At 42.8% G+C, this 25,102-nt stretch overlaps 1 protein-coding gene across 6 annotated transcripts in view; it reads left to right on the top strand.

The window, feature by feature from the left end:
- ARFGEF3 (ARFGEF family member 3) overlaps nt 1-25,102 on the top strand; it is a 183,739-nt gene that overhangs the window by 5,986 nt on the left and 152,651 nt on the right. For 5 of the 6 annotated variants that reach the window (XM_019420456.2, XM_053904438.1, XM_019420455.2 and 2 more), the window contains exon 2: nt 2,972-3,023. In XM_019420456.2, coding sequence (XP_019276001.2) covers nt 2,972-3,023 — 52 coding nt within the window. Of the gene's footprint in view, nt 1-2,971; nt 3,024-14,334; nt 14,675-25,102 lie in introns of those variants that run through there. The other variant, XM_053904439.1, reaches the window with a different exon arrangement.

Genomic DNA, 25,102 nt, shown 5'->3' with positions numbered 1-25,102 from the left:
GGGCCAGTTGCCAGGAGAACCTGCCCTGTGTTTAGAGAGTTGGAATTTTTAATCCCACCCCAGACGTCCAGGGAAAGGAGAAGGGCTGGAGATTGAGATTGGTCTCGGATGGCCAAGGATGTCATCATTTCTGGGTGATGAAGTCTCCATGAAAAGACCAAAAGAACACAGTGTGGAGAGCTCCTGGGTGGGTAAACACATGGAGGTTTGCGAAGAATGGGACCCTCGGAGAGCGTGGAAGCTCCACGCTTCTTCCCCACACCTTGACGTATGCATCTCTGCGTACCACATGTTTTCACTAGGCGGCTCTGTCTCCTTTGCCAGCTCCAGCTGGCCATTCCTGGGTCATGTCCTTTTATAATGAGCCAGGAATGTAGTGAGTGAGATGTTTCTCTGAGTTCTGCGAGCTATCCTAGCAAATTAACTGAACCCAAGGAGGGGGCCATTAGACCCTTCAACCTACAGCCGGTCAGTCAGAAGCCCAGGTGACAACCTGGATTTGGGATTGGTGTCTGAAGGGGGGGGGGGTGCAGTCCTGGAGGACTGAGCCCTTAACCCGTGATCTGATCTGATACTCTCTCCAGGTAGATAGCGTCAGAATTGAGTTAAATTGTAGGACACTCGGCTGGTGTGAGAGAATTGCTTGTTCATGTGGGGAAGCCTCCCCCCTCCCCCTCCCCCCCCCCCCCACATACATCAGAATTGGGTGCAGAATTGTTAGAGCTATTGAAATAGAACAGTTTTTAGGTTGGGGGGGGTGGCGCCTGGGTGGCTCAGGTGGTTGAGCGCCCCACTCTGTCTCAGCTCGGGTCATGATCTTGCGGTTTCATGGGTTCGAGCCCCACATCAGGCTGTGCACTGACCGTGTGGAGCCTGCTTGGGGTTCTCTCTCTCCCTCTCTCTGCCCCTCCCCTACTCACGCTGTCTTTGTCTCTCTCAAAATAAATAAGCTTTAAAAAAAAAAAAGAACAGTTTTTAGAAAAAGAATCGTGTTTCATTTTCTCTACAATTGGAGGCAGAAGTAATGTATATAATCCACAACAATGGTAAAGTATTGACCATCCAGCCTGAATTCATGAGATTTAAGAGTGAGCCTCCTTTCAGTATCCCTAGCTATAGGCGATTTAAAAAAAGTTGAATATATCACGTCATAAGTGTGCGTGAGAATAATGAGATGTCGCATAAAATGCTTTGTCAATTGCAAAGTCTCTCACAAGTATAAATTATCATTTAAGGGTATTGAAACAGTATGTTCAAGGAAATAGCTTTCCTTTCTATATTTACTATTATTTTTTTAAGTTTATTTATTTTGAGCGAGCGAGAGAGAGAGAGAGAGAGAGAACAAGTTGGGGAAGGGCAGAGAGAGAGAGGGAGAGAGAGAATCCCAAGCAGGCTCCACACTGTCTGTGCAGAGCCCAGTGCGTGGCTGGAACTCAGGAACCGCAAAATCATCACCTGAGCTAAAGTCAGATGCTTAACTGACTGAGCCACCCAAGTGCCCCATTATGTTTTAATTGAAGTTTAGTCGACATACAATACTGTATTGATTTCAGGTGTACAACTTAATGTTTTGACCACTGTATACAAAATGTTCACATTTAAGTGTGGTTACCATGTCATCATGCAAAATTATTAAAATATTATTGGCAATATTCCCGATGCTGTACTTTTCATCCCTGCAATTTACTTAGTTTGTAACTAGAAGTTTGAATCTCTTAATCCCCTTCGCCTATTTCACCCATCCCCCACACCCCTCCCCTCTGGTGATCACTAGTTCTCTGTACATGTTCATGAGTGTATTTTTGGTTTTGGTCTATTTTGTTTTTTGGATTCCACATAGAAGTGAAATCATGTGGTATTTGTATTTGTCTGATTTATTTCACTTAGCATAACGCCCTCTAGGTCCATCAATGTTGTCACAGATGGCACATTCTTTTTTATGGCTGAGTAGTATTCCATTGTATATATTATACCACATCTTCTTTACCCATTCATTCATTGAGGGACACTTAGGTAGCTTTCATATCTTGGCTATTGTAAATACTGCTGCGATAAATGTAGGATGCATATATCTTTCCGAATTAGCGTTTTTGTTTTCTTTGAGTAAAGGAGCCCATAATAGTGGAATTAGTGAATTGAATGGTAGTTCTATGTTTAATTTTTTGGGAAACCTCCACACTGTTTTTCACAGTGTCTGTACCAATTTACATTTCCGCCAACAGTGCACAAGGGTTCTCTTTTGTCACATCCTTGCCAACACTTATTTCTTTCCTTTCGGATTCTAGCCATTCTGACAGGTGTGAGTTAATATCTCACAGTGGTTTTGATTTGCATTTCCCTGATGATGAGTGATGTTGAACATCTTTTCATGTGTCTGTTGGCTATCTGTATGTCTTCTCTGGAAAAATGCCTACTCAGATCCTCTGCCCATTTTTAAATTGGATTATTTGTGTATTTTCTGGTGTTGAGTTGTATGAACTCTTCATATATTTTGGATATTAACTCATGAGATATATGATTTGCAAATATTTTGTCTCATTCAGTAGGTTGCCTTTTGTTTTTGTTGATGGTTTCCTTTGCGAGAGCTTTTTAGTTTGATGTCATCCCAAGAGTTTGTTTTTACTTTTGTGTCCTTTGTCCTTTCTCTGCTTTTTATTACAAGAATACAGCATTTTAGCCAGTTAGCCAATAGGTTAAACTGGCATTCCAGTTCAGGTTAAAAATTTAACTATTCATTTTGTATCTCTATAGGGAAATATATCCTAATTTTAAACTTCTTTAAGGGCGTCTTTGGAGCTATCAAGGGAGAAGGATTTTGAAGTATGGATAACTTGCATGCAGATAATTGAGAACTGACCAATTTATAATTATAGGATTTTCTAGGGGAAAAAAAAAAACTAATCGTGATATTTATTTGCAGATTCCCACTCTATACATATTTATTTTTAACTTTGTAATTTTCCTTCTGCAGAAACCCTGGGTGGTGTGGATACCATTGTCAAGATCCCCCCACACTTGCTGAGGTAAGGAGACCGGAGTTGTATAATATAGTGAAAGTAAAAATCTCCTACTGGGTTTCTCTGAAAGCCCAGATAATCTTACTGGCTTATAGCCTTTTACTTGTGGACCGATGGCTTTTTTACATCCATGAAATGGGATAGATCATGAGGTTAGCATGATGGGGACCTGTTTGTGGTGATTTCTAGGCATCTGTGGAATGAGTGAAGTCAGTAATCTGAAAGAAACAGCTGAGGAAGTGAGATGAAAGGATAAAATTGGTCAAGGAGAGAAATGACTAAAACCTCAATAAGAATGTAGCCAGTGGACAAAGTCTTTGACCGTAGATCGGGAAATGGCACCCCCACTGGGGAGAAGCAGCCCTACACCCTGTGGGGTGGATCTGACTCCCACCAGCCCCTTGGCTGAACACCATCGCACAAACTCTGGCCACCTACAACAGCCCTGAGATGGTGAGTCTATTTTCCCCACCTTCCGGACAATTCCCCATCATCCTTCACCAATGAGAGAAATGCCCTCTGTGGGAGATTTGGAAAGAACAAATAAGAAAGTTGCCCATAATTACACCACCTAAAGGTAGCCGCTAAAAACAGTTTAATAGATTTTCTTAACAGACTTTTTCCTACATATACATATGTTTATAAGTTAATATGAAATTTTAATTATGTTTGTTTCCTGCTTGTTTCTTCAGCCCATATCATGTGAAGAACATTTTCTAATGTCAATATATGTTCTTCAAATTAAAATATTGTATATTCTTCCATTATATGGCTGCTCTAACATTTATTTAATAAGTTTCTTTTAAGTTTACTTACTTATTTTGGGAGAGTGAGAGAGAGTGCACAAGTGGGGGGAGGGGCAGAGAGAGAGGGAAAGCGAGAATCCCAAGCAGGCTCTGTGCTGTCAGCGCAGAGCCCGATGTGGGGCGTGAGATCATGACCTGAGCCAAAATCAAAAGTCGGATGCTTGGGGCGCCTGGGTGGCTCAGTCGGTTAAGCGTCCGACTTCAGCTCAGGTCACGATCTCGCCGTCCGTGAGTTCGAGCCCCGCATCGGGCTCTGGGCTAATGGCTCAGAGCCTGGAGCCTGCTTCGGATTCTGTGTCTCCCTCTCTCTCTGCCCCTCCCCTGTTCATGCTCTGTCTCTCTCTGTCTCAAAAATAAATAAAAAAAAAATGTTAAAAAAAAATTAAAAAAAAAAACAAAAAAAAAACAAAAAAAAACAAAAGTCGGATGCTTAACCAACTGAGCCACCCGGGCACCCTGGTAATTTTCTTAGTATTAGACCTTTGGATGGTTTCCAGATGTTTTGGGACATTATTAAAAACGTTGAACTTACAGTCTTTTGTTGAGTATAGTCCTAAACTGTCAGGACATAATGACTTATTAGGCGTTTTCCATCTCTGCAAGTAGAATGAACAAGAATTACGATTCTGTGTCTTTTAAAAATTTATTGCTTCTCCTATAGCATCATGCTGCAAGCTGATATATTGTAAGGAAATTCATGTGTTTATCAAACCACATGTACTTTTGTGTGCATAAAGCTAAATGGACAGAATGGCTGCCAGCATCGCTCTTGTCCAGGGGGGCTGGGGGCGGTGTTCCAGCTGGGGTACCCATGCACATAGGAGAACATGAAGACTCTCCTAGAGATACGAAGGCATAGGTAGTTTAAGGGAGATGATTTCCTGGTCCTCATTATCTATAGGTGCCCTTTCCAAAAACTGATTTTGCCACATCTCCTTTTCTAGCCTACCTATTATAGTCCCTCTTCTTCCCCTTGAGCAAGGAAAGCATCGCCATTACCCATCCCATTCTGAATCTTACCGCGGTATGTTCTGCGGGGGTGCAGAAATGTCTTCCCCCAACAAAGGACTGTGAAAATACTAGTGTTTGTGTTGGTAAAAGGGATGAATGTAATGACCAGACCACACATCTTTTTGCAGGTTAGTTTTTACTTCTTGGCTTTCAGCAACATTGAAGGAAGACCTCTTCTAGTTATAATAGACAAAAAAGATGTTTTGATGCCAAGTCTCCTTCATTCTTATTTATGTAACTAAGTTTTCTTACTGCTTACATCTGTAAGAGTGAAAAAGTCTAGAAATGATGTTAAATCCCACCTTATTCTAGCAATAAGGGATACTCATCCATAGATATATGAAGTAATTGAAGATAAAAATAAACAAGGCCTACCTATCTGTTTCTTTACGAATGCATTTCCGATAAAGTTATACTTTTCATGTTAACTACATTAACATTCTTATATATAATCATTAATACTGTTTGTATCAGGTGCATTCATAATGGTACCTCAAGCCAGAAGAAAAGTAAACACTTTTAAGCCTCATGAGCACAGGAGACTTTTAAAAAATCACTTTGTATACATTTTATACACAGAAATATAGTAGGGAGATTAATAAAAAAGCTCTCAAGAATTGAAACATATTGAGGCGCTTATGTAGCTTGGGTGGTTGAGCATCTGGCTCTTGATTTTGGCTCAGGTCATGATCATAGGGTTCATGGGATCAAGCCCTGCATTGGGCTCTGCTCTGACAGTGCAGAGCCTGCTTGGACTCTCTCTCTCTCTCTCTCTCTCTCTCTCTGCCCCTGCCCCATTCATGTATGGTGCCTCTCAGAATAAATAACCATTAAAAACATAATTAAAACATATAATATTGAGAGAAAATTAAGTTGGGGAAGCAGAATGGAAATACAAGTTCAAGGAGAAAAGAGAACAATGTAGCATCTTTTACTCTGAAGAGTTCGCTCATAGGAGCGCCTCAGTGGCTCAGTGGGTTAAGCATCTGACTTCAGCTTAGGTCATGATCTCAAGGTTTATGAGTTTGAGCCCCGCATCAGGCTCCATGCTGACAGCTCAGAGCCTGGAGCCTGCTTCGGATTCTACGTCTCCCTGTTTCTTTGCTCCTCCCCAGCTCGTGTTCTGTCTCTCACATAAATAAACATTAAAAAAAATTTTTTTTAAGTTTGCTCATATACTTTTTTGATGGATGAAGCTGGTTTTCAAATTGGTGTGGTATTTCGATTTCATTAATACATTTAAATAAGTGATATGTTTTAACTAAAAACTGTTATAATTCCAATATGCCAGAATTATAGCCTTTTCAAGTAATTAGAATTATGACGAAGAAATGTAAATATCAATTTAAAATATGTGCAAACCAGAACTTTACATTTTTCTTAGTGGCTATTGGAGCCAGAAAGGCTCTAAAAGCTATTTCCAAATCCAGAGAGTGGTTGAACCTGACAGCTGAGCTTTCTGTGGTTCTGGGTCTGAGATAAAGGTTCTGCCTATTAGTGTTAGGCCTAAGAACGTAAGAGTGATACCAGAAGAGGCTCCTGGCCTACTGCTTAAGAATGTTCATCAAAAGACAACTGGTCTTTCCCAACTCTTGGTGTGTGTGTTGGGGTGGGGGGCAGATGAGTTAGAGAAAATGCAGTGTTATTGGGGACATGGTTGGTCTCCATTCAGCCATGTCATTTAACTTTACTTTCACCCATGGCCTCAAGATTTACCCAGAGCCAGCTTGCCAGCTTGTATAACCTGTAGAAGGGGGTCACCAAACTGGTGGCAAGAATGGTGGACCAGGAACTGTGGATGAATTCTATCTATATCTATATCTGTATCTGTATCTGTATCTATATTTATCTATAATGTGTTTTCGTGCTTTCACCGTTGTTAGTAGATAATTCGGAGCGTTTATCCTAATGATAAAGAGCTGGTGATGCCATCCGTGTGTGCAAAGGAATGTGTTTGTATTCCAGGCGTGCAGTGAGGTCTATCAACCATTTTTGTACAGAGAACTAAACCATATAAATGAGACAAAGCAGATGTGAGCCTTGCACTCAAAGGTTTTATAGTCAGAGGGAGGAGAATAAAGAAATACCTAGCTGGAAAACACTGTTTTTGTGGTAGCGACTGTAAATTTATGGTAGATTTTACATATATAAGGAGGTTTCAGTCTGACTGTGATTCACAATAGTTGGGAGGTTTTTAAGGCCTCTTTCAGGGTATAGGAATAAGCCATAATTAGGACAAAAAAGAGCCATTGAATCAATATTTGTCTGATTTCCTATTTCCCTTTATCATAAGGGGAAGTGATATAGTGAGATATGCTGTAATGGGCTTTTCTTCTTTTGTTGTGAAATCAGTCTTCCTTTGATTCTTTGATTCCACTGCCAGGAATTTTTAAACCGAGAGTACTTTGTCCAGTTATTTAAGAGGGCATCTTTCTATTTTTGAGTACCTGCTCAAAAAAAAAAAAATCTAGCGACTGTAAATATTTGTGCATAAGAATTTGGATACGTTGATTATTTGTCTTCAATTATATTTTAAATCTTTTTCTTCAGTTATATTTCTATTTAGTATATGGTAAAGAAAGCAGATTCATTAACTATGTCTTGTATTCTCCTGATTTTATATTTCAGATTCAGTTTTCATTTCTGATAATCACTTAGAAGTGTTTATTTGCAGGTATTTTGTTGTTTTGGAAAGGGCAATAGGGAATAATTCAAATCTCAAGGACTTTTGCTGTGCTGTTTTTCTTAAGTTTTCTTTTGCCACTGATGGATTGCTTTTTATGATAAATACATTAACATCGTGATAAATCATTGCTAATATTGCTTCGCTCAATTGCATATATTAGGAATGATAGCTCCGATCAGAAGAAGACTGAAACCTTGAGAGACCTATGGTCGTATTCCTTCTGTTTTACCATTGATTGCTCTGAGGACTTCTTGTACAAACCACAGTAGTCCAAAGTGGACTACTGTCACGTGAATGATTTTAGTCACAGTGCCCTATTCAGTCATGTGTAGGGCATTGTCGGGGGGAAGCCCCACCATAAAACATTGTAGGTGAAGTTGAGGAGTGATCAGAGGCATTGCCTGTTTCCCCCTCAAGCTCCTTCATTGAGCCACTGTCCACTCTCCTGGTTTATAAAGTTAGCAGCTATAGCAACAGGGATAGGCATTCATGCAGAGTGCCGGTGAGATTCAACGTCAGGGATGGAGGAAGCTCCAGGGTGACCTTTCCCGAGTTTGTTAGTAGACAGTTACGTGAGAATCATTCTACCTTCTTGCCGTAAGTCTTGATTTTGAACTTGGGAGTGGAACTTTAAGAAGTCCTTATCTTCCGCCATGAGGAGCCTGTACCCTCACTGTCTTTGCTCTTCGTTTGCTGCTTCTTAAACTTCAGGCCTTCCGTGTCTTCACAGGGTCGAAAACCTATGAATTCGTGGGCCATCACAGTGTCCCTATACTCAGGAAGGAGGTCATCAAGTAGCTCAGGCTCTTCCTTTGATTGGGGTTTCCACTTCTAGGTCCTACTTGTCTGATAAGCAGAAGGCAACTTTCGGTGCTTCCTAATTGGGATAGACTTGGTGAACTATCTCTGACCAAGTCAAGTCACCACTAATAGTCATTGACTTCATTGTTGTTAGCCACTGGTTTTTCAACCAAGTGATAAATTAGCCTGGGAAGCTACTGATCAAGAAATATTAGTAGCTAATAACACAAAACGTTTTCTGGTCTCTGACACTTTTCTACTTTATCTTCTCACCCCCTAAACCTCCTTGCTTTTTCCCTGTGGTTTGGGAATCAAGCGATATAACCAAAATAGCCTGGTCATTTACGGACTCTTCAGGGCTACTGTGGTTTTTGTTATGAATATTCAGGTGTGATGTCTGTGTTTTGTGAAGCTGTCACCAGCCTTGCCTGGCGGGGAGCCCCTGGCTTAAGCCTACATGGAGTTACCACAACTTCTGGAATGTTGAGCTTCTTGCAAGTTGATTCATCAGCCATCCCCCTCTCCATACCCCGCTGTCCTTGCTGTGGCTTGGTCAAGATGATACCTGCTTCTGTCTGATCTTTTTTTTCTCAGAAATATCGAAGAGTTTATATTATATCCAACCCTAATTGTGAAAAAGAAAAGGGTTCTTCTGTGGACCTTTCAGTACCATTGTTGTATGCAGTCACTGCCTCTTCCAGATCATTCTTTTTTTTTTTTTTTTTAATGTTTATTTATGTTGAGAGAGAGGGAGAGTGTATGCAGGCATACGTGCACACATGAGTGGGGGAGGGGCAGAGAGAGGCAGGGGGAGAGAGAATCCCAAGCAGACCCCACACACAGTGTGGAGCCTGACCCACGGCTCGATCTCACAAACCATGAGATCGTGACCTGAGCCAAAATCCGTAGTCGGACGCTTAGCTCACTGAGCCACCCAGGCGCCCACCAGATCATTCTTGACCTGCTGGCACATTCCTAAAAAATGTTCTTCCCTGTCTCGTGGAGTTTTGCAGTGTTCTTCTGCTTCTGAGTTTTGGTTGGGTGTGGTCAGTCTCACCCAGAGACTGGACCAGAATGGCTTGCCTGCTGTCTTTTCTAGTGGATTTGGAACTCCAAATTCTGGTGGCTGTGGATCTGGACATCTTCATATAACTCTACATAAATCCGTAAGGAGGATGCTTTTCACTCCATGCCAAGGCCCAGACACGTTAGGCCACTACAAGTTTGATGTCTTGGTTGAGCTGCCTGGGTCTCTGACAAACTACTCTGCCTCCCCTGTCAGATTTCCAAGAGGTTCACTGCCCCATGACCAGGAGCAGGTGAGGTGAGTGAGGCTAAGTCATGGAAGTGCAGGGCCAGATCCTGTCTTTATTTAAAATTTGGCATTTCGTTTGCCATGGAATTTTGGCATTCATTTCGAGTTTTTAAAATGTGGCTTTAAAGCACCTCACACCAATCAGAATGGTTAAAAAAAAAAGAAAACAACACAAGAAACAACAAGTGTTGGTGAGGATATGGAGAAAAAGAAAAAAAGAATACACACACACACACACACACACACACACAATGGAATATTACTCAGCCATAAAAAAAAGAATGAAATCTTGCCATTTGCTACAACATGGATGGATCTAGACGGTATAATGATAAGCAAAATAAGAGAAAGTCAAAAAGGCTTTCATTCATATGTGGAATTTAAGAACTAAAACAAGTGAGAAGAGACCAACAAAAAACCAGACTCATAACTATAGAGGACAAACTGATGGCTCTAAGAGGGGAGGTGAGTGGGGGGTCTGGGTGAAAGAGTACACTTATGATGAGCACTAAGTAATTTAGAGAATTGTTGAATCACTATATTGTACTTCTGAAACTAATATAACACTGTGTGCTTGTTATACTGGGATTTTAAAAAGGAAAAAATGTGGCATTAAAATATTATTGATCTTGCTGATTGAGTTTTTTAATGCTCCCTAAAATTTTGTGCCCAAGGCCAGTGCCTCACCCACCTCACCCAAGTTCCAGCCCTGCACTCTTAGAAAGTTCTCGTGGCTGCTGGGGCCATCCACATTCAAATCAAGCTTTATTCTGCCTCGTCTAGATTCCACAGACTGTTTCTTCTGTCCTGCTTTGGGTGGAGCCTTGGCAACATGTACTATCAGGAAAAACTGCTCTTTCCTAGGATGAAGGGTGTGCTTAGTAAGACCCCACTTCCAGGATACCCTCTGCCACGTGTACTAATGTTTTACTGAAGGCATTTCCCAGCACCTGTTCCTCCTCCTTCCTGGGCCCATCTCAGAAGCTGAAATAAAGCTTGCTTGTTACAAATCTTTCTTCTGCATGCCAAAGCTTAGACTAAAGCAGTAGATCTGAGGTGTTTCATTAGCGATCCCAAAATCCCTTTATATGGGGCACTAAAATATGAGAGGGTCATTTTCTGACCTGCCCTTTTCATCAAGATTGTCCACTGAGTGTCTCATAACACACAGCCTTTCTCGCTTCGTCCTCCTACTTCTTCTTGAAGGCTGAGCTGTGTTTGCTAGAAGTGATCTTTCTCTGTGCCCTCGCTATACATAAATCTCTCATGGCGCTTACCCGTTGTATCGGCAGTTGTCTAGGGGTTCTGTTCTGAGACCCTATCCTCAAGGAGTTCATATATGTAAATTATTCATCTTTTCATCCCCTAGTTCAGTGCCCTGTAAATGCTTGTAGGATGAAACTGCTTCTCCACACTGCCGTACATATCCCAGGGGACCTGTACCCTCCTCTCCAGAGTCTGAGGAAACATAGTATTTGAAAGAATCCATACCAGAATGGAATCTCAACTTTGGCAATAGAACTTCTCAGGTCTCATTGGCTGACGGGGGGAGGGGGTTGGTCCCAGAGAGTAGAACCAGAAGCCTAGCACCCAATCCATTGACCTCAGCTAGTAGAGTCTTAAATTCCTCCCTCTCTCGTCAACCAAAGCCCCAACTAGCCTGACGTGTATTAGATCAGGGGTTGGGAGTTGGTTAATGTGCTGGGCCAAAGGACATTGACTCTCCAAGGGTTTCAGCTCTCATTGGCCCACGTGGAAGAGGGAAGCTGCCTGCCCTGCCACACTCCCGACGTGAAGTTGACTGTGGAGTATTCCTGTTGTAAAGAACTAAAGAACCTTCACCCCCATCCTGTTCTAATCCAGGATTTGCCCCTTCTCTTAGCCCAGGTTATTTACAACAGGACTGGTACCGATGAGATGAAACAGTCCAGGGAACCCTCAGCCAGTCTTGTTAAAAGGCAGCCAATGGCAATGAACCTCTTGTTGGCATTTCTTAGTGCCCCTTTGACAGCAATCCCAGACATTACCCCGGCCATGGCCCAGCTGCCTTTTGCTTACCTTCTCTGTGATTTTTCACATCCAATCTCAGCCTGATTACTTTTCTCCTGCCAGTTGTTGTTCCCAGAAAGACTCTAACAGCCCTTCTTCCCATTTGCCCTTGTCTGTGTCCCCCACACCTCTCCTGTCCCCACCCTGGCTGAGCCTCTGCCCAGCCTTCTGCTTCATTTTGCCTGCCTGGTCCACATCCTTTTCTCAACTCAGATGTTGGCACGTTCCTCCCTATCTTGATGGGGGGCCCTACTGATCTTTCCTGCAGGATGGGAGCACATTCATCAGCATTTATGCTTTGAGAGAACCATCCATAATAGCTTTCCATGCCTTGTATGGTTTCATTTTAATTGCCTTTCTGCTGCTTTGATCTATTTTAGTGTTTTAGTTCTGTTTTGAACCCTGGAGCCACTTCTACAGGATGTGCAAAATTTATGTTTGTTTTTTAATTGAAGAAGCCACCGTATCCACATCAACTGGGAAAGACTGTGATTTAAAATGGATGAGGACCGCAAATACCTCAATAGTGGTTTTCGGCAGGCAGTTTCAATCTCATCGTTGTTTCTGCCTTTCTTGTATCTTGGAGAAGTGTCGGGCTCCCCTTGCTATCCTATGGTCAAGAGAAGGAAGCAAAGGATGTTCTTGTAGAATTCCCAGGTCCTGTGTTCAGCTTGTGCTAACTGAATGGAGGCTGTGGCCTAAGTGCAGGACAGGTGCTGCTTATCAGGCTTCCGGGCTATTCCAGGTGAATTGCAAACATTTGTGCTTCTCACAGGTTTAAGCTCATCTTGAGGGCTCCTCTCTTTTCTGGCTTCTGCCTTTCTTCCCCAGTACAGCTGACTTCCTTTGGCAAAGGCATGCAAATGCAAGTAAATTTTGGCTCTGTTGATATTTTGCTGGTTGTGCAATAGGAAAACAATTTTTTTAAAAAGAAGAGGTTTAAGACAGTTTGGTTAATCTAAGCCTGGCTCATTTTCAAGTTGTAGAGACTTCTTTACGTCAGCAAGTCATGAAAGGAAGGAAGGAGACTCTGTCAACCTTGCTGGAGGTGGATAGGGACCATTTAAGGGAACAAGGACTTGCCCTGGAGCTGACCTGGTGTTCCAGCTTCCTGAGAGCAGGCTTTCCCGAAACAGGTGAGCAGAATGATATTTCCCTGTTGGCCACAAATATTGGCAAAAGGAATGGGGCATGTGGAGAAGCCTTTAGCAGCGGGGATGCTGAAATCCTTGTTAGAAATCAAGGTGCCCCAAAGATCTGATTTCTCTCTTTCCTTCCCCTGCTGCTATGGGAGTCAAAGAGTATTCCTGTCACCTTTAACAACAAATAGCATAAGTAACAATACTATACTATTTCCTAACTTACAAAAACCTTCGTCTGTGTGTTATCTGCCAGCCTGTAGGCCAGTCCTAATGGTTTTGTGTTCTATTCCCTTTGATAAGGAGGACCTACAATTAGCTCTCCATTATAAAGCTTCTCCTTGTTAATAGCCCCTGCCCTAAAAGCACCTGTAAATGATGCAGTCAATTAAAGGAGTGGATAACCCACCCAAAGTAGGATGTAGGGGATCTTGGGCTTGGCTGATATTTTGGAATGTGAACCAGATACTATTAATGCTTGAAAATAGCCATGGCCACTCATCACTCCTTTATGCCAGTTGATGTTTTTATTTTATAGCCCTTGGTTCTAAAGGGAAGTGTTGCAAGGAAACATAAAACTCCATTTTGAGAAAAATATAACCATCTAATCACAAATTTTCTTTCTTAAGCCTCTCTCTCTCTCTCTTTTTTTTTTTGAATGGTGTGAAGGTAGGCTTTTTATTCTGTTTGGTTTTTATAATTAAACTGTGCCTTATAGGCGATTTAGGTCCAAATTTCCTGCTTTGTTTCAAAGTATGCCTCTGAGAAATTGTTTCTATTGATGGGTTATAACAGCGGATTCCAAGAGATGGGCAGGGACTGGAGGTTATTGATTCGGTGGTGGAAATGGTTCAGTGAGTTGTTTGTATCTCTCCTTTTCACCCCGCAGGGCTTTTTTTCTACTGGGGAAAGCACGGCACAAAAAACTAAAATCATATTTAGTTTCTTGGGACACCTTCCTTTGTTGAATATTTTATATTTTTTCTCTTTTTGTTTTACTGCACATTTAGGTGTGCAGCTGAACTGTTGATAAATCTGTACGGCTGTGTAATGACACAACAATACCCAGGTGTATCTTTTTCAAGTTAAGTCCAATAAATTTGACCCTGGAGCTTTCCCTTTACCTGTTTGATAGGCCAGGACTCTGTCAATGCGATGCCTCTTGGCATGCTTACTAGGCTTTGTATTTTCTCAACTAATTTCAGGACACTTGAGAACACAGGTTAACATTTTGAAAACCTTCACTGTGTGACAGGGCCTCTCCTCGGTGCTATGCATCCTGATCTCTATCCTGACGGCTCTTTTGTGAGGGAGGCAAGGGAGATGCTGAGGTTTTGGAGAGACCGGCCAAACTCCTCAAGCTGGCCTGGGGCAGAATCGGGACTGTGCTGGACTCCAGAGTTTACTGTCTTAAATCTGGCGGGGTATTCCCTCTACCATTACTGACTTATCACAGAGGTTTATTTTTTCTTATTTGTAACTTACATGAAAAGCTGAGATATAGAATATTAAATTTCATGCAGTAAATGACTTGATGAAGCACCATCGTTGGAAAGAGCTCTTGGGAAATCTGTATTTTGCCGCTGCTCACTCACGAGAGCAAGGTACTAATGTAGGAATACGGATAAGATCACCTTGCACTGAAACAACTTCAAATGCAATCTCCAAGGAGTCAGGGCTTTTAAAAGAGGGCGTGTCATACATTCAGGCTGAGGGAAGAACCAGGAATTATTAGAGCCATTGAGATTAGTGTGTGGACAGGGCTTTGCCAGGAAATGACCTAAATTGACTTTTCCTCCTTGTGAGGCAGGAGGAGACCTTAAGATCAAAGACTCTGGTCTGGAATTGATGTGAGTACCCACCAGACTCTGGTCTGGAATTGATGTGAGTACCCACCGGGGAAGCCTGAGTCATTACGTAATTAGCTAACCCTTACCTCTCGGAGCTTCTGCTCACTTGACTGAGGAAACTGCTAAGCAGCAGCTAAGGTGATCTCTTTAAGGAGGGTTATGCTGCGCGAGCCTGCAGAATTACCGAGAGGAGATTCAGTGCAGGACTGATTTTTACCGAGTTAGGCCTAAACTGAAGAAACGCATCCAGCATAGATCACGTGCAGGTGGGAGCAGACCTGGACTAACTTTTCATTTAATAAAGTCCAGAGAGAACTATTGTATTTTAAAGTTGGGGGTGTTTTGGCCTCTGAAACTGTAACTTCCCCGTTGCTTGCTTTCTTTTGTAAGCCCCATTTTGTTTTTCTGTATTTGCCAGCTGGGAGAAAAATCTTTCAAAGACAAAAGGGCTTTTGTATGTTTATTTCAGAGTGTTGGCAGAAAAAAAGCCAGGAAACCGTGTCCAGCTGTGGTTGGTGGGGAGGGGCCTGGACACAGAGGCCACCTGGGTTGACTTGGGGAGGGCTGCTGTGTGTGCCCTCTGGGATCTTAACTCCACTTCTGAAATAAAGCTGGCTGCGGAAGACAAGGCCAGTAACCTGACATTTGCTGCAAGTGGGGAGGAGAGCACTCGTGTGTTTCAGACGTCGCAAAACGTATAGTTGTAATTTTAAAGTCAGGAGGATATTTGATTAAGAAAGAGAACCGTTGTTGGTTTAAGGTGTGTGCACCCAAGCACCCAGTACAGGGGACGCCTTTATAAATATTTGCTCGTGAGATTACTTGCAGCGTTCGGTCTTGAATGCCAGCATCTCTAGTCGAGGCGTCTGGAGCTGTGATCAACAGTAGGAGGACAGTGTGAGGGGGTCTCGGCTGTGGTGGAAGAGGCAGTGCCAGGCAGAGACAGGCATCCCTGGGCCACATGCTGTGTACTGGGAATAGGACACTGACTGTCTCCCCTCTAAGAGCGCACCGTTTGAGGAGAAAGGAAACGGAAACGGTAATGGTGATACACTAAGTCCTGGCTCCAAGTCCCAGTTCTCCCACGTATGACCGTCGGGACCCTGAACTAGTCATTTTGCCTGTCAGCTTCCACAAACGAAGATAGACACTGCAAGGCGTCCGGGTGCCTCTGTTTCCCCAGTGTGATTATTGACCGACCAGTAGATGCAGAGAAAAACCGATCTAGAGAGACCCTAGTGGGACCACAGAGAATGACTCTGTCTCCCCAAAGAAGGGCTCAGCATGCTTGCTGGCCGCCTCCCGTCCAGGAGAAGAGCCTCTGATTTACCTCCTCCTTCCTTTCATCTGCTGAGCGTTTGAGCAGGAGAGGAGCCGCTAGCCCACAGGGCTTTGTCTCAGGTCCCCCCGTGTGACAGGCATATATAGTTTTTTCCAGCTTTATTGAGATATAAGCGACATAACCCTGTGTAAGTTTAAGGCGGACAGCATGATGATTTGATATATGTTTCCCTTGCAAAGTGATTGCCACAGTAAGGTTAGTGAACGTCCGTCACCTCCCATAGCTACCATTTTGCATGAGTGTGGGAGGAGAACTTTAAAGTACGATCCCACGGTGTTTGTCTTTCTCTGACTTATTTCACTTAGCATAATGTCCTCAAGGCTCCTCCATGTTGCTGTAAAGGGCACGATTTCCTTCTTTCTTTTTTATGGCTGAGTAATGTCCCCCATCGTGTGTGTGTGCACTGACGCCACACTTTCCCTATCCATTGAGCTGTCACGTTAATGGAGCAGTACTCAGACTGTTCGGTCTTAAAGCCCTTTACACTTCTAAAAGTTATTGAGGATCCCAAGGCGCTTTGTAGGGAAATCTTTGTATTATATCTATCAATATTTACCACATTATAAGTTAAAACAGAAACTTAAAAAATATTAATTCACGGGCACGTGGGGGGGCTCAGTTGGTTAAGCGTCCAACTTCAGCTCGGGTCATGATCTCACAGTTCGTGAGTTCGAGCCCCGCATCCGGCTCGGTGCTGGAAGCTTGGAGCCTGGAGCCTGCTTCGGATTCTGTGTCTCCCTCTCTCTCTGCCCCTCCCCCACTTGCACACCGTCTCTGTCTCAAAAAATAAACATTAAAAATTTTTTAATTTTCATTAAAAGTAACAAGCCTATTGTATGTTAATATGAATGACATTTTTATGAAAAGTAACTAAGAAAAATTTAGTGAGACGACTTTTACTTTTTTTTTTTTTTTTTTGCAAATCTTTCGTATCTGGCTTCATAAAAGGAAAACAGCTGGAATCTCGGCTCTGCTTCCACATTCCATCTGCTCCAATACGTAGCTTTGGTTGAAGACAATAAAGAAAATCCTGCCTCATACAGATAAGCAGTTTAAAATGGGAGAGGAATCTGAATTGCCTTTTCAGATAATTGTGGGTATTCTTTTTTGATAAAGTCCCCCCCCCATACTCCTGAGAGATTGAGAATGGAAAAACTTTTGACTTCGTGGACCCTCTGAAAGGGTCTCAGGCATCTAGGTTACCCTTTGAGAACCACGTCTTCCCCATTTTAGATGTCAGCATCCTGAATCCTTCATTCATAAGAGTCTCCAGCTCTTCCTCTTACCTGAGAACGGGAACTCCTCCTAACCCTGCCTTTGCCAGGCTTGTCCTTGGGCTCCAAGCTTTAGGCCTGCGCAGCAATCCTGTTATTACGCTTTGTAGAGAGACAGGTGGCCCTCTGTTGTGTCTCATGCACCTGTAGAACTGTCACCTGGGTCACCTGTCATCCCGCAGAGCTATGAAATTGCCCTGTCATAGCCCTGCAAATAATACTCCTTACTGGGGTCTTAGGAAGATTACATAAGATTTTAAATAAGATGGTCCTTTGCAGAACGTACGTCAAATCATGAGTGCAATATCACTCTGATAAAATAGAAAATAGGCGTATGGTGTTTTGGCAGTTTGCAGCATGATTCAAGTTTTTTTGGTTTATTTTTGTTTCCCCCACCCCCCAGTTAGTGCTGAGTTTCAAAGTGTGATTTTTAGATAGCAGAACAGGTTCCAGGAACAAAGGAGCCGATAAGAATCTGAATTTAAGTAGTGTTATTTCTGATTCCTAAGAATACAGGGAGGACTGATTGGTCTTTGGGAACTAGGAGCAAATCAGCCCGAGCAGGCTCGATCTGCACAACTTCCCTGTGGCTGTTTAAAGTGTTGGTTAAAATAAATTCCAGCATCTGAAATAAGGAAACTGGCATCTAATGCCACTCTGTCTTCCTCTTCCATTTTTGCTTATAGACTCAAGAAGGTTCTTTGAGCTGGCTTCTCTTGGGCCAGTCCAGGATGAGGGTGGCTGTTGATGGGGGCAGGGGAAGCAAACCCCAGTAGCACCACACCACATACCTGCCTAAAGGTAATAGTTTGGTTTTGAACCCGAAGACGTGCAGGGGGTTTCCTAGTTTAGGAGACAATTGTCAGCATTTGTAGAGCCTCTGGGCCTTCCATCCTTTTCCCCTGGAACAGAGACCTTTGGTTGCTTTCCCAACATCCCACCACACCTCCGACCGCCCACAGGACCTGAGTGGGTAACAGGATCTGCTTTTATTGTCTGCCTCCGAGGAGGCTGCCCTATCACAAGCGCGACGTTCCCGTCTGGCCAACGGGTATGCCCTGCGTCAGATGGATCCGCATGGAATGGGAGAGGGATGCTCTCTCAGACTTGTGAGAGTGAAGTTCTTTCTTCCCTGACACTTACCACATTTAAATGATGCTTGGAGTGGCCATAGCTGTGGTGAAGCAGACACTTAAGAGGGTGGGCCAGGAGGAAGATGGAAAGAACCTGGGTTCTTGGCTGTGTCATCAGAGCACCGAATCACCTAAAATTGGGGCCAACCCGCCTCCATGTACAAGCCACTTAGGCACCCTCAAACCTGTATTTGAACCTCTGACTGTCCTGTCTCCATGTGTAAGCTACTTAGGGAGTTGATTTCCTGTCACTTGCAGCTGAAAGCATTCTCCCTGATACACCCACGTTAAAAGAAACCACGTGACCCTCAGGGACCGAGAGGGGAGGGGGCTAGGTGAATTTGGCAGCCTAGAAGATCTCTCGCTGGAATCCTTTTCCTATTGTCTGGCCGCATTTTGACCATTCTGTTGACCTGTTTATTTCTTCTGCAGGAGAAGGGTAAGGAAATTCTACATTAAGTATTTGGTAACTCCCGTGAAATGGTCAGGGAAGACCGCTGAGATGTCTGTGGCATTTACAAGGTGTGAGGGCCTAGACGTGGGGCTTTGTCACCCTCTCCCACACAGTATGCACACTGGTGCATATTATAGCCTTCTTCTGCCCCAGATAGCTGATTTCCTTATGTGCTTGCCGGTAGCTAGATTCTAAACTCTGTCACCCTTATACCCAGGCATGTGGTGTAATGTGCCTCCCCACAATATTGAAGGTAACCAATTATGAAGCATCGATCTTTGCCAGGAATTGTGCTAATGACGTTATACGTGATCTTATTTAATCGTACAGTAAGTACAATTGGTACTCATACGACCTAAATTTTAATGAGAAAACTGAGGGTGGAGTGATAAGATCATTTGCCTAAAGTCACACGGCTAATACAGGACAGACAGAGGTTCAAATACAGGTTTGAGGGTGCCTGGGTGGCTCAGGCATTAAGCATCTGGCTTCGGCTCAGGTCATGAGTGCACGGTTTGTGAGCTCGTGCCCCGCGTCAGGTAAAAACCCGAGCCCTGCTTCTCTCTCCCTTTCCCCCTCGTGGGATTCTCTCTCTCTGCCCCTCGCTCCCTTGTGCCCCCCTGCCATCAAAGTAAAATAAAGTAAAATAATAAAATAAAATAGACAAAAAATAAGTATGGGTCTGACCTGAAAGTTGTTCTTTTAACTAATATAATCTATGTCTTCAACGGATATTTGACAAATACCCGTCACTTAGATATGTTAAAATTGGAATTATTGTTGTCCCTGTCTATTCCTTCATTTCCCCTTTCACCTTCGGGAAATGTATTGGGACAGAAGGAGATATTACCTGAATATTGGCTTTTCTCTAGAAATAGCCGTTAGTAGTATATAAGTTATGAATGCCTTCGGCTGTAAGTAATAGAAAGCCTAACTGTGGCTTAAACAAGATGGGGCCTAGGTTCCTCACGTCTGGGAACCTACTGGCCCTCATTATATGTGGCTTTTTGTACCACCAATGGCTCTTGCGGCTGCAGTCGTCACACCCCCCATCCAAGACGGAAGGCAGCAAGACGAAAGGCCGAAGGTCAGTGCAAACTAAACAGGTCTTGTCCTTTTTCTCAGGAAAGCAAAAGTGCTCCAGGAGCCACAAGGAAGGCTGAAAAAGTAGGGAAAACAGGATTGTCGGCAATGACTTAGACCATTCTTGATCTACCACTTGGGGCTGACCATGCTGTCAGCCAAAAACACAGTTGGAATCGAGTTGCTAAGAAGCCTGCTAAAAGTGCGAGCCACGTGCCTCAAAGAAGCAGAGGCCGTTCTCCTTTGAGAAGGCGATGGAGATACCCCATCTTGCTCATAAGATGGCTGAGCCATACGGAGACAGAGAGCTGGTTTCCTTAGACTCTGCTGCTCTTCTCCCTCTGCTTCCCTCAGATTTCCATCAAGTGTTGGCTTTCAGAGCTCTCTCATATCCCTACTTGGTTGATTCTTCCCGTCCCTTTGAAGGAGCTCAGAAAGCTTCTGCCTTTATCTTGTGAATACAAACTGCACACCAGAGAGACCTAAGTCACACGCTGAGGATTATACCCAACATTTGTTGGCCAAAATGAACCCACAGATTGCCAGATCAGGCCAGAGTTCTTCTACCAGACTCCATTGCCTTCCCTGATACAGAGATCTTTCCTTATAGCCTCACACTTAAACCAGAGCAGGGGGACTTCCTGCCCGGACCCCCCGGGCTTTCAGTCAGGCAGGCCCCAGCGACTCAGCTTCCTAGCACTGATGGCTCTGGCCTTTCGGGGACAATTGGGTGGAGCCCAGCCTGCATGAAGCTATCGGGTCCCTCCGAGTCCCCAGGGAGAAAGGACAGTCAGTCAGTGGGGCTGTGAAGAGTAGCAGTAGGGAAGTGCTCATAAACTTGAGTATGAAGGTTTCCCCAGGTTGGTCTGACTCTGTCTTTGAGCAGCAGGGGTCCTCATCATTTTGGTCCTGGTCTTCATGTTCCTGCCTTCCCAGGCTGGAACTAAGAGTGCCTTGGTGCCTCTGACACACAGGGAAGAACACCGTGATGTGAATAGTGTGTTGGGTGACTAGACAAGGTATCTGTGTAGCCGGAAGAGTTTCGGTGGTGGAGTTACTCTTGGTTTTCCATAGTTTGGGGACCTTTCCCATCAATAGTAGGATAGAAAATGAGTGGGGGTTCTTTTTTTACCTTGCAGAAGAAGAAACCCTTAGCTAGAGATCTTTACATAGTGAGATTTTGCCAATATAAATAATAATTATAACAGAATTATAGTATTTAAAATACTTGAATACTTGATAAGATTTTTTAACTTGTTTTATTTTTTATTTCTGAAAATTTACACCTAAATTAGTTAGCATATAGTGCAGCAATGATTTCAGGAGTAGATTCCATAGTGCCCCTTACCCGTTTAGCCCTCCCCCCCCTCCAGTAACCCTCAGTTTGTTCTCCATATTTATGAGTCTCTTCTGTTTTGTCCCCCTCCCTGTTTTTATATTATTTTTGTTTCCCTTCCCTTCTGTTCGTCTGTTTTGTCTCAAAGTCCTCTTATGAGTGAAGTCATATGATTTTTGTCTTTCTCTGACTAATTTCACTCAGCATAATACCTTCCAGTTCTATCCACGTAGTTGCAAATGGCAAGATTTCATTCTTTTTGATTGCCAAGTAATACTCCATCGTGTGTGTGTGTGTGTGTGTGTGTGTGTGTGTGTGTGTGTGTATACATATGTACCACATCTTCTTTATCCATTCATCCACCGATGGACATTTGGGCTCTTTCCATACTTTGGCTATTGTTGATGGTGCTGCTATAAACATGGGGGGTGCATGTGTCTCTTTGAAACAGCACACCTGTATCCCTTGGATAAATGCCTAGTAGTGCAATTGCTGAGTCGTAGGGTAGTTCTATTTTTAGTTTTTTGAGGAACCTCCATCCTGTTTTCCAGAGTGGCTGCACCAGCTTGCATTCCCAGAATACTTGATAAATTTATTCTCGATTTTCCCTTTCTTCCGTGAGAACATCTTTATCAGCCTGCAGGATTCCCTGGCTTTGTGGGTACCCATACAGGTGCTTGTGCAAACTCACCAAGTCCCTATTTGGATTTAGGCCATTTAGGGCCAAACCTGTAGCAGTTTGGCTGTGTTGCATTTGCTCTGTGTGATCCGTGACGGCTGTGAGTGCCGAGAACCCTAATGCCAGGCCAACTTCTGTTAACACCCATAAGGGGGAGGAGCTCCACCACGGCCCTCCTGGTTGAGTCAAGCTTTCAGTCCCTCGCTGTCCCGTTTTCATACCCTGGGCTGGGATTGTTGTCAGGCAGCTTTTACTGTCTTGTGATCTTTAATCATTTCCCTAGGAAAGCAGTCCGCTACTGGTTTTTTTCTCTTGAGTGTGTTAAAAAAAAAAAAAAACACTGCACGTATTTGTTTTTCTCCCAGTACATGTTTCATTTAGGAAGGCCATGCAGTTGTATAATAGATTGGATACTTCCTCGAGTGGAATAAAGCAGCTCTGTGCTGATGTATTGTTACAAATACAGCTGCTTTCAGGGTGACTGGGTTCTAAGGCAGTTTACAGGGTTGAAGGGTAACTAGCACCCAGACACAAGCCCACCCTTTAAAACTATATTTATCCTGAGAAACAGTCTTTTCTTCATTTCAGAGAGTGCCAGACATGAGGCTATCGAGTGGCAGATTAATGTGGATCTTACTCAGCCGAGTCTACAGGCTGGGAGAGGGAAGTATAGAATCTATAATGTGTTTAAAGCAGACAGCTAATAAGGAACCAAACCAATCGTTTTGGCTTTCGCCCACAGCCTATTTTTAAAAAGTGCTTACAGAGCAGAATCTATTGGGATACTCAGAAGTTGAAACACCACACACATATTACTGTTGGGAGAAGTTGCTATTTATGGGAATATAAAATTTTACATCATCGTTCTCTGTCTGACGCTTATTGCCAAAATGTATTGCTTAGGGGGAGTGATCACTGTACGTGGATGGCTGAATGTGATTTTTGATGCCTATGGGGGAAGAACTGTAGAGCGTTTAGTGGCACAGAGGCTGTCACTTCAAAATATAAAAAGGCAGCAGTTTCTTTTCCCAGCTTTATTGACAAGTAATTTACAAATCAGTATATACAAATTAAACTGTTTAATTTACAAATAAAACTGTGTATATTTAAGGTGTACAGCATGATGACTTGATATGCGTAGACATTGTGAAATGATGACCACGATCAAGTTAATTGACACATCCATCAGCTCACATAGTTATAATTTGTGTGTGTGATGAAAACACTTGAGATCTACCGTGTTAGCAAATTTCAAGTATGTGATACAGTGTTACTAACTATAGTCACCACGCTGTACGTTACATCCCCGGAATTTATTCATCTTATAACTGAAAGTTAGTACCCTTTGACCAGTATCTCCCTATTCTTCCACCCTTTGGCCCCTGGCAACCACCATTCTACTCTCTCTTTGACTTAACTGTTTTAGATTCCACCAATAAGTAGATCGTGCATTGTATGTCTTTCTGACTCTGGCTTATTTCACTTAGCATAATGTCCTCTAGGTGCATCCATGCTGCTACAAATGGCAGGATTTCCTTCTTTCTTATGGCTGAGTACTAATCCATCATGTGTTTGTGTATTTATCCTAGGTATCTGTATTTAAGTATAGATATCTAGTTATATCTGGGTGGGTGGGTAGGTAGGTAGATAGATAGATATCACATTTGCTGTATCTATTCATCTGTTGGTGGACACTTAGGTTGTGTCCGTGCCTTGGCTACTGTGAATAATGCTGTGGTGCACATGGGAACACAGATATTTCTTTGAGACTGGTTTCATTCCCTTTGGGCGCGTACCCAGGGATTGTTGGATCACATGGTAGTTCCCTGTTTAATTTTTTGAGGAACCTCTGTACTGTTTCCATAAGGGCTGTACTAATTTACATTCTCACCAACAGCGCACATCCTTGCCAACACTTATTATCTCTTATCTTTTTGATAATGGCCATCCTAACAGATGTGAGGTGATGTCTCATTGTAGTTTTGATCTGCGTCTCCGTGATGATTAATGATTTTGAACAGCCTTCTAATGCACCTGTTGGAAATTCATGTCTTCTTTGGAAAAATGTCTATTCTGTTTCTTTGCTCATTTTAACGGGATTATTTATAATTATTGAGTTGTATGCATTTTGTACACATTTTGGATATAACCTCTATCAGGTCGACAGTTTGCAAATATTTTCTCCCATTCTGTAGGTTGCATTTTCATTTTGCTGATTTTGTTTCCTTTGCTGTGAAGAACTTTTTTAGTTTGATGTCATCCCACTTGTTTATTTTTGCTTTTGTTTTCTGTGCCTTTGGTTGTTATCCAACAAATCGTTGCTAAGGCCAATGTCAAGGAGATTTTTTACCATATTCTAGGAGTTTTGCCGTTTCAGGTCTTACATTTACGTCTTCAATCCATTTTGAGTCAATTTTTGTGAGTGGCGTAAGAGAGGGGTCTAAAAGGTAGTATTTTGTCCTACAATATGAAGTATACTTGTTTTAAATTATCTAGAAAGTAAAAGAATATACAAATAACACACTTGTGGGGGAAAAAAGAATGTTTTTAGTTGGCAAAGCATGTTGTTACTGCAGAAAATTCAAAAGCCTAGAAAACGTCATTCCTGATATCTAGTGTCATGTTGTTTGAACTATGTAGTAAGTTTCATTACATCTGTACTTTATAGATGAGCGGACAGGCATGGGGCGGCTAGCACTTGCCCCAGGTTACCCAATAATAACTGGTAAGTCTGAATTCCAAACCTTGACAGTTGGACGCAAAAGTCAGATCATCTAGGGATAATACATCTTAACATTGCTTTTTCTTTTGAATGTATATCATGAAAATTAGGTCACAAGGCCTGTAATGTTTTGCAGCTTGCTACGTTTACTTAGTATTATATTGAAAAAATTTTTTTAGATGCCATTAGGAGTTCTTTAAGAACATTTCGAGGCTATTAAAATTCCATCAAATTGATGTACCATAGGAAAAGTCATTTTAATATTTCCCCCATTGTAGTTATAATTCTAAAAATTGCTAAAAATTGGCATAAAATTCTGGAGAGCTCCTCTTTGAAGGTATGGTCTCAATTTTAAAGTGTATGCCATTGTAATATGAGTAGGGCAGTTTCCTTGCTTAGTAGATT

The sequence above is a fragment of the Panthera pardus genome, unplaced genomic scaffold (genome assembly GCF_024362965.1).
Source record: "Panthera pardus isolate Hobbes unplaced genomic scaffold, ASM2436296v1 HiC_scaffold_17, whole genome shotgun sequence".
In the NCBI taxonomy this organism is placed as follows: Eukaryota; Metazoa; Chordata; class Mammalia; order Carnivora; family Felidae; genus Panthera; species Panthera pardus.
The sequence above is the reverse complement of the archived record's forward strand: the minus strand, read 5'-3'. Positions and strand labels throughout refer to the sequence as shown.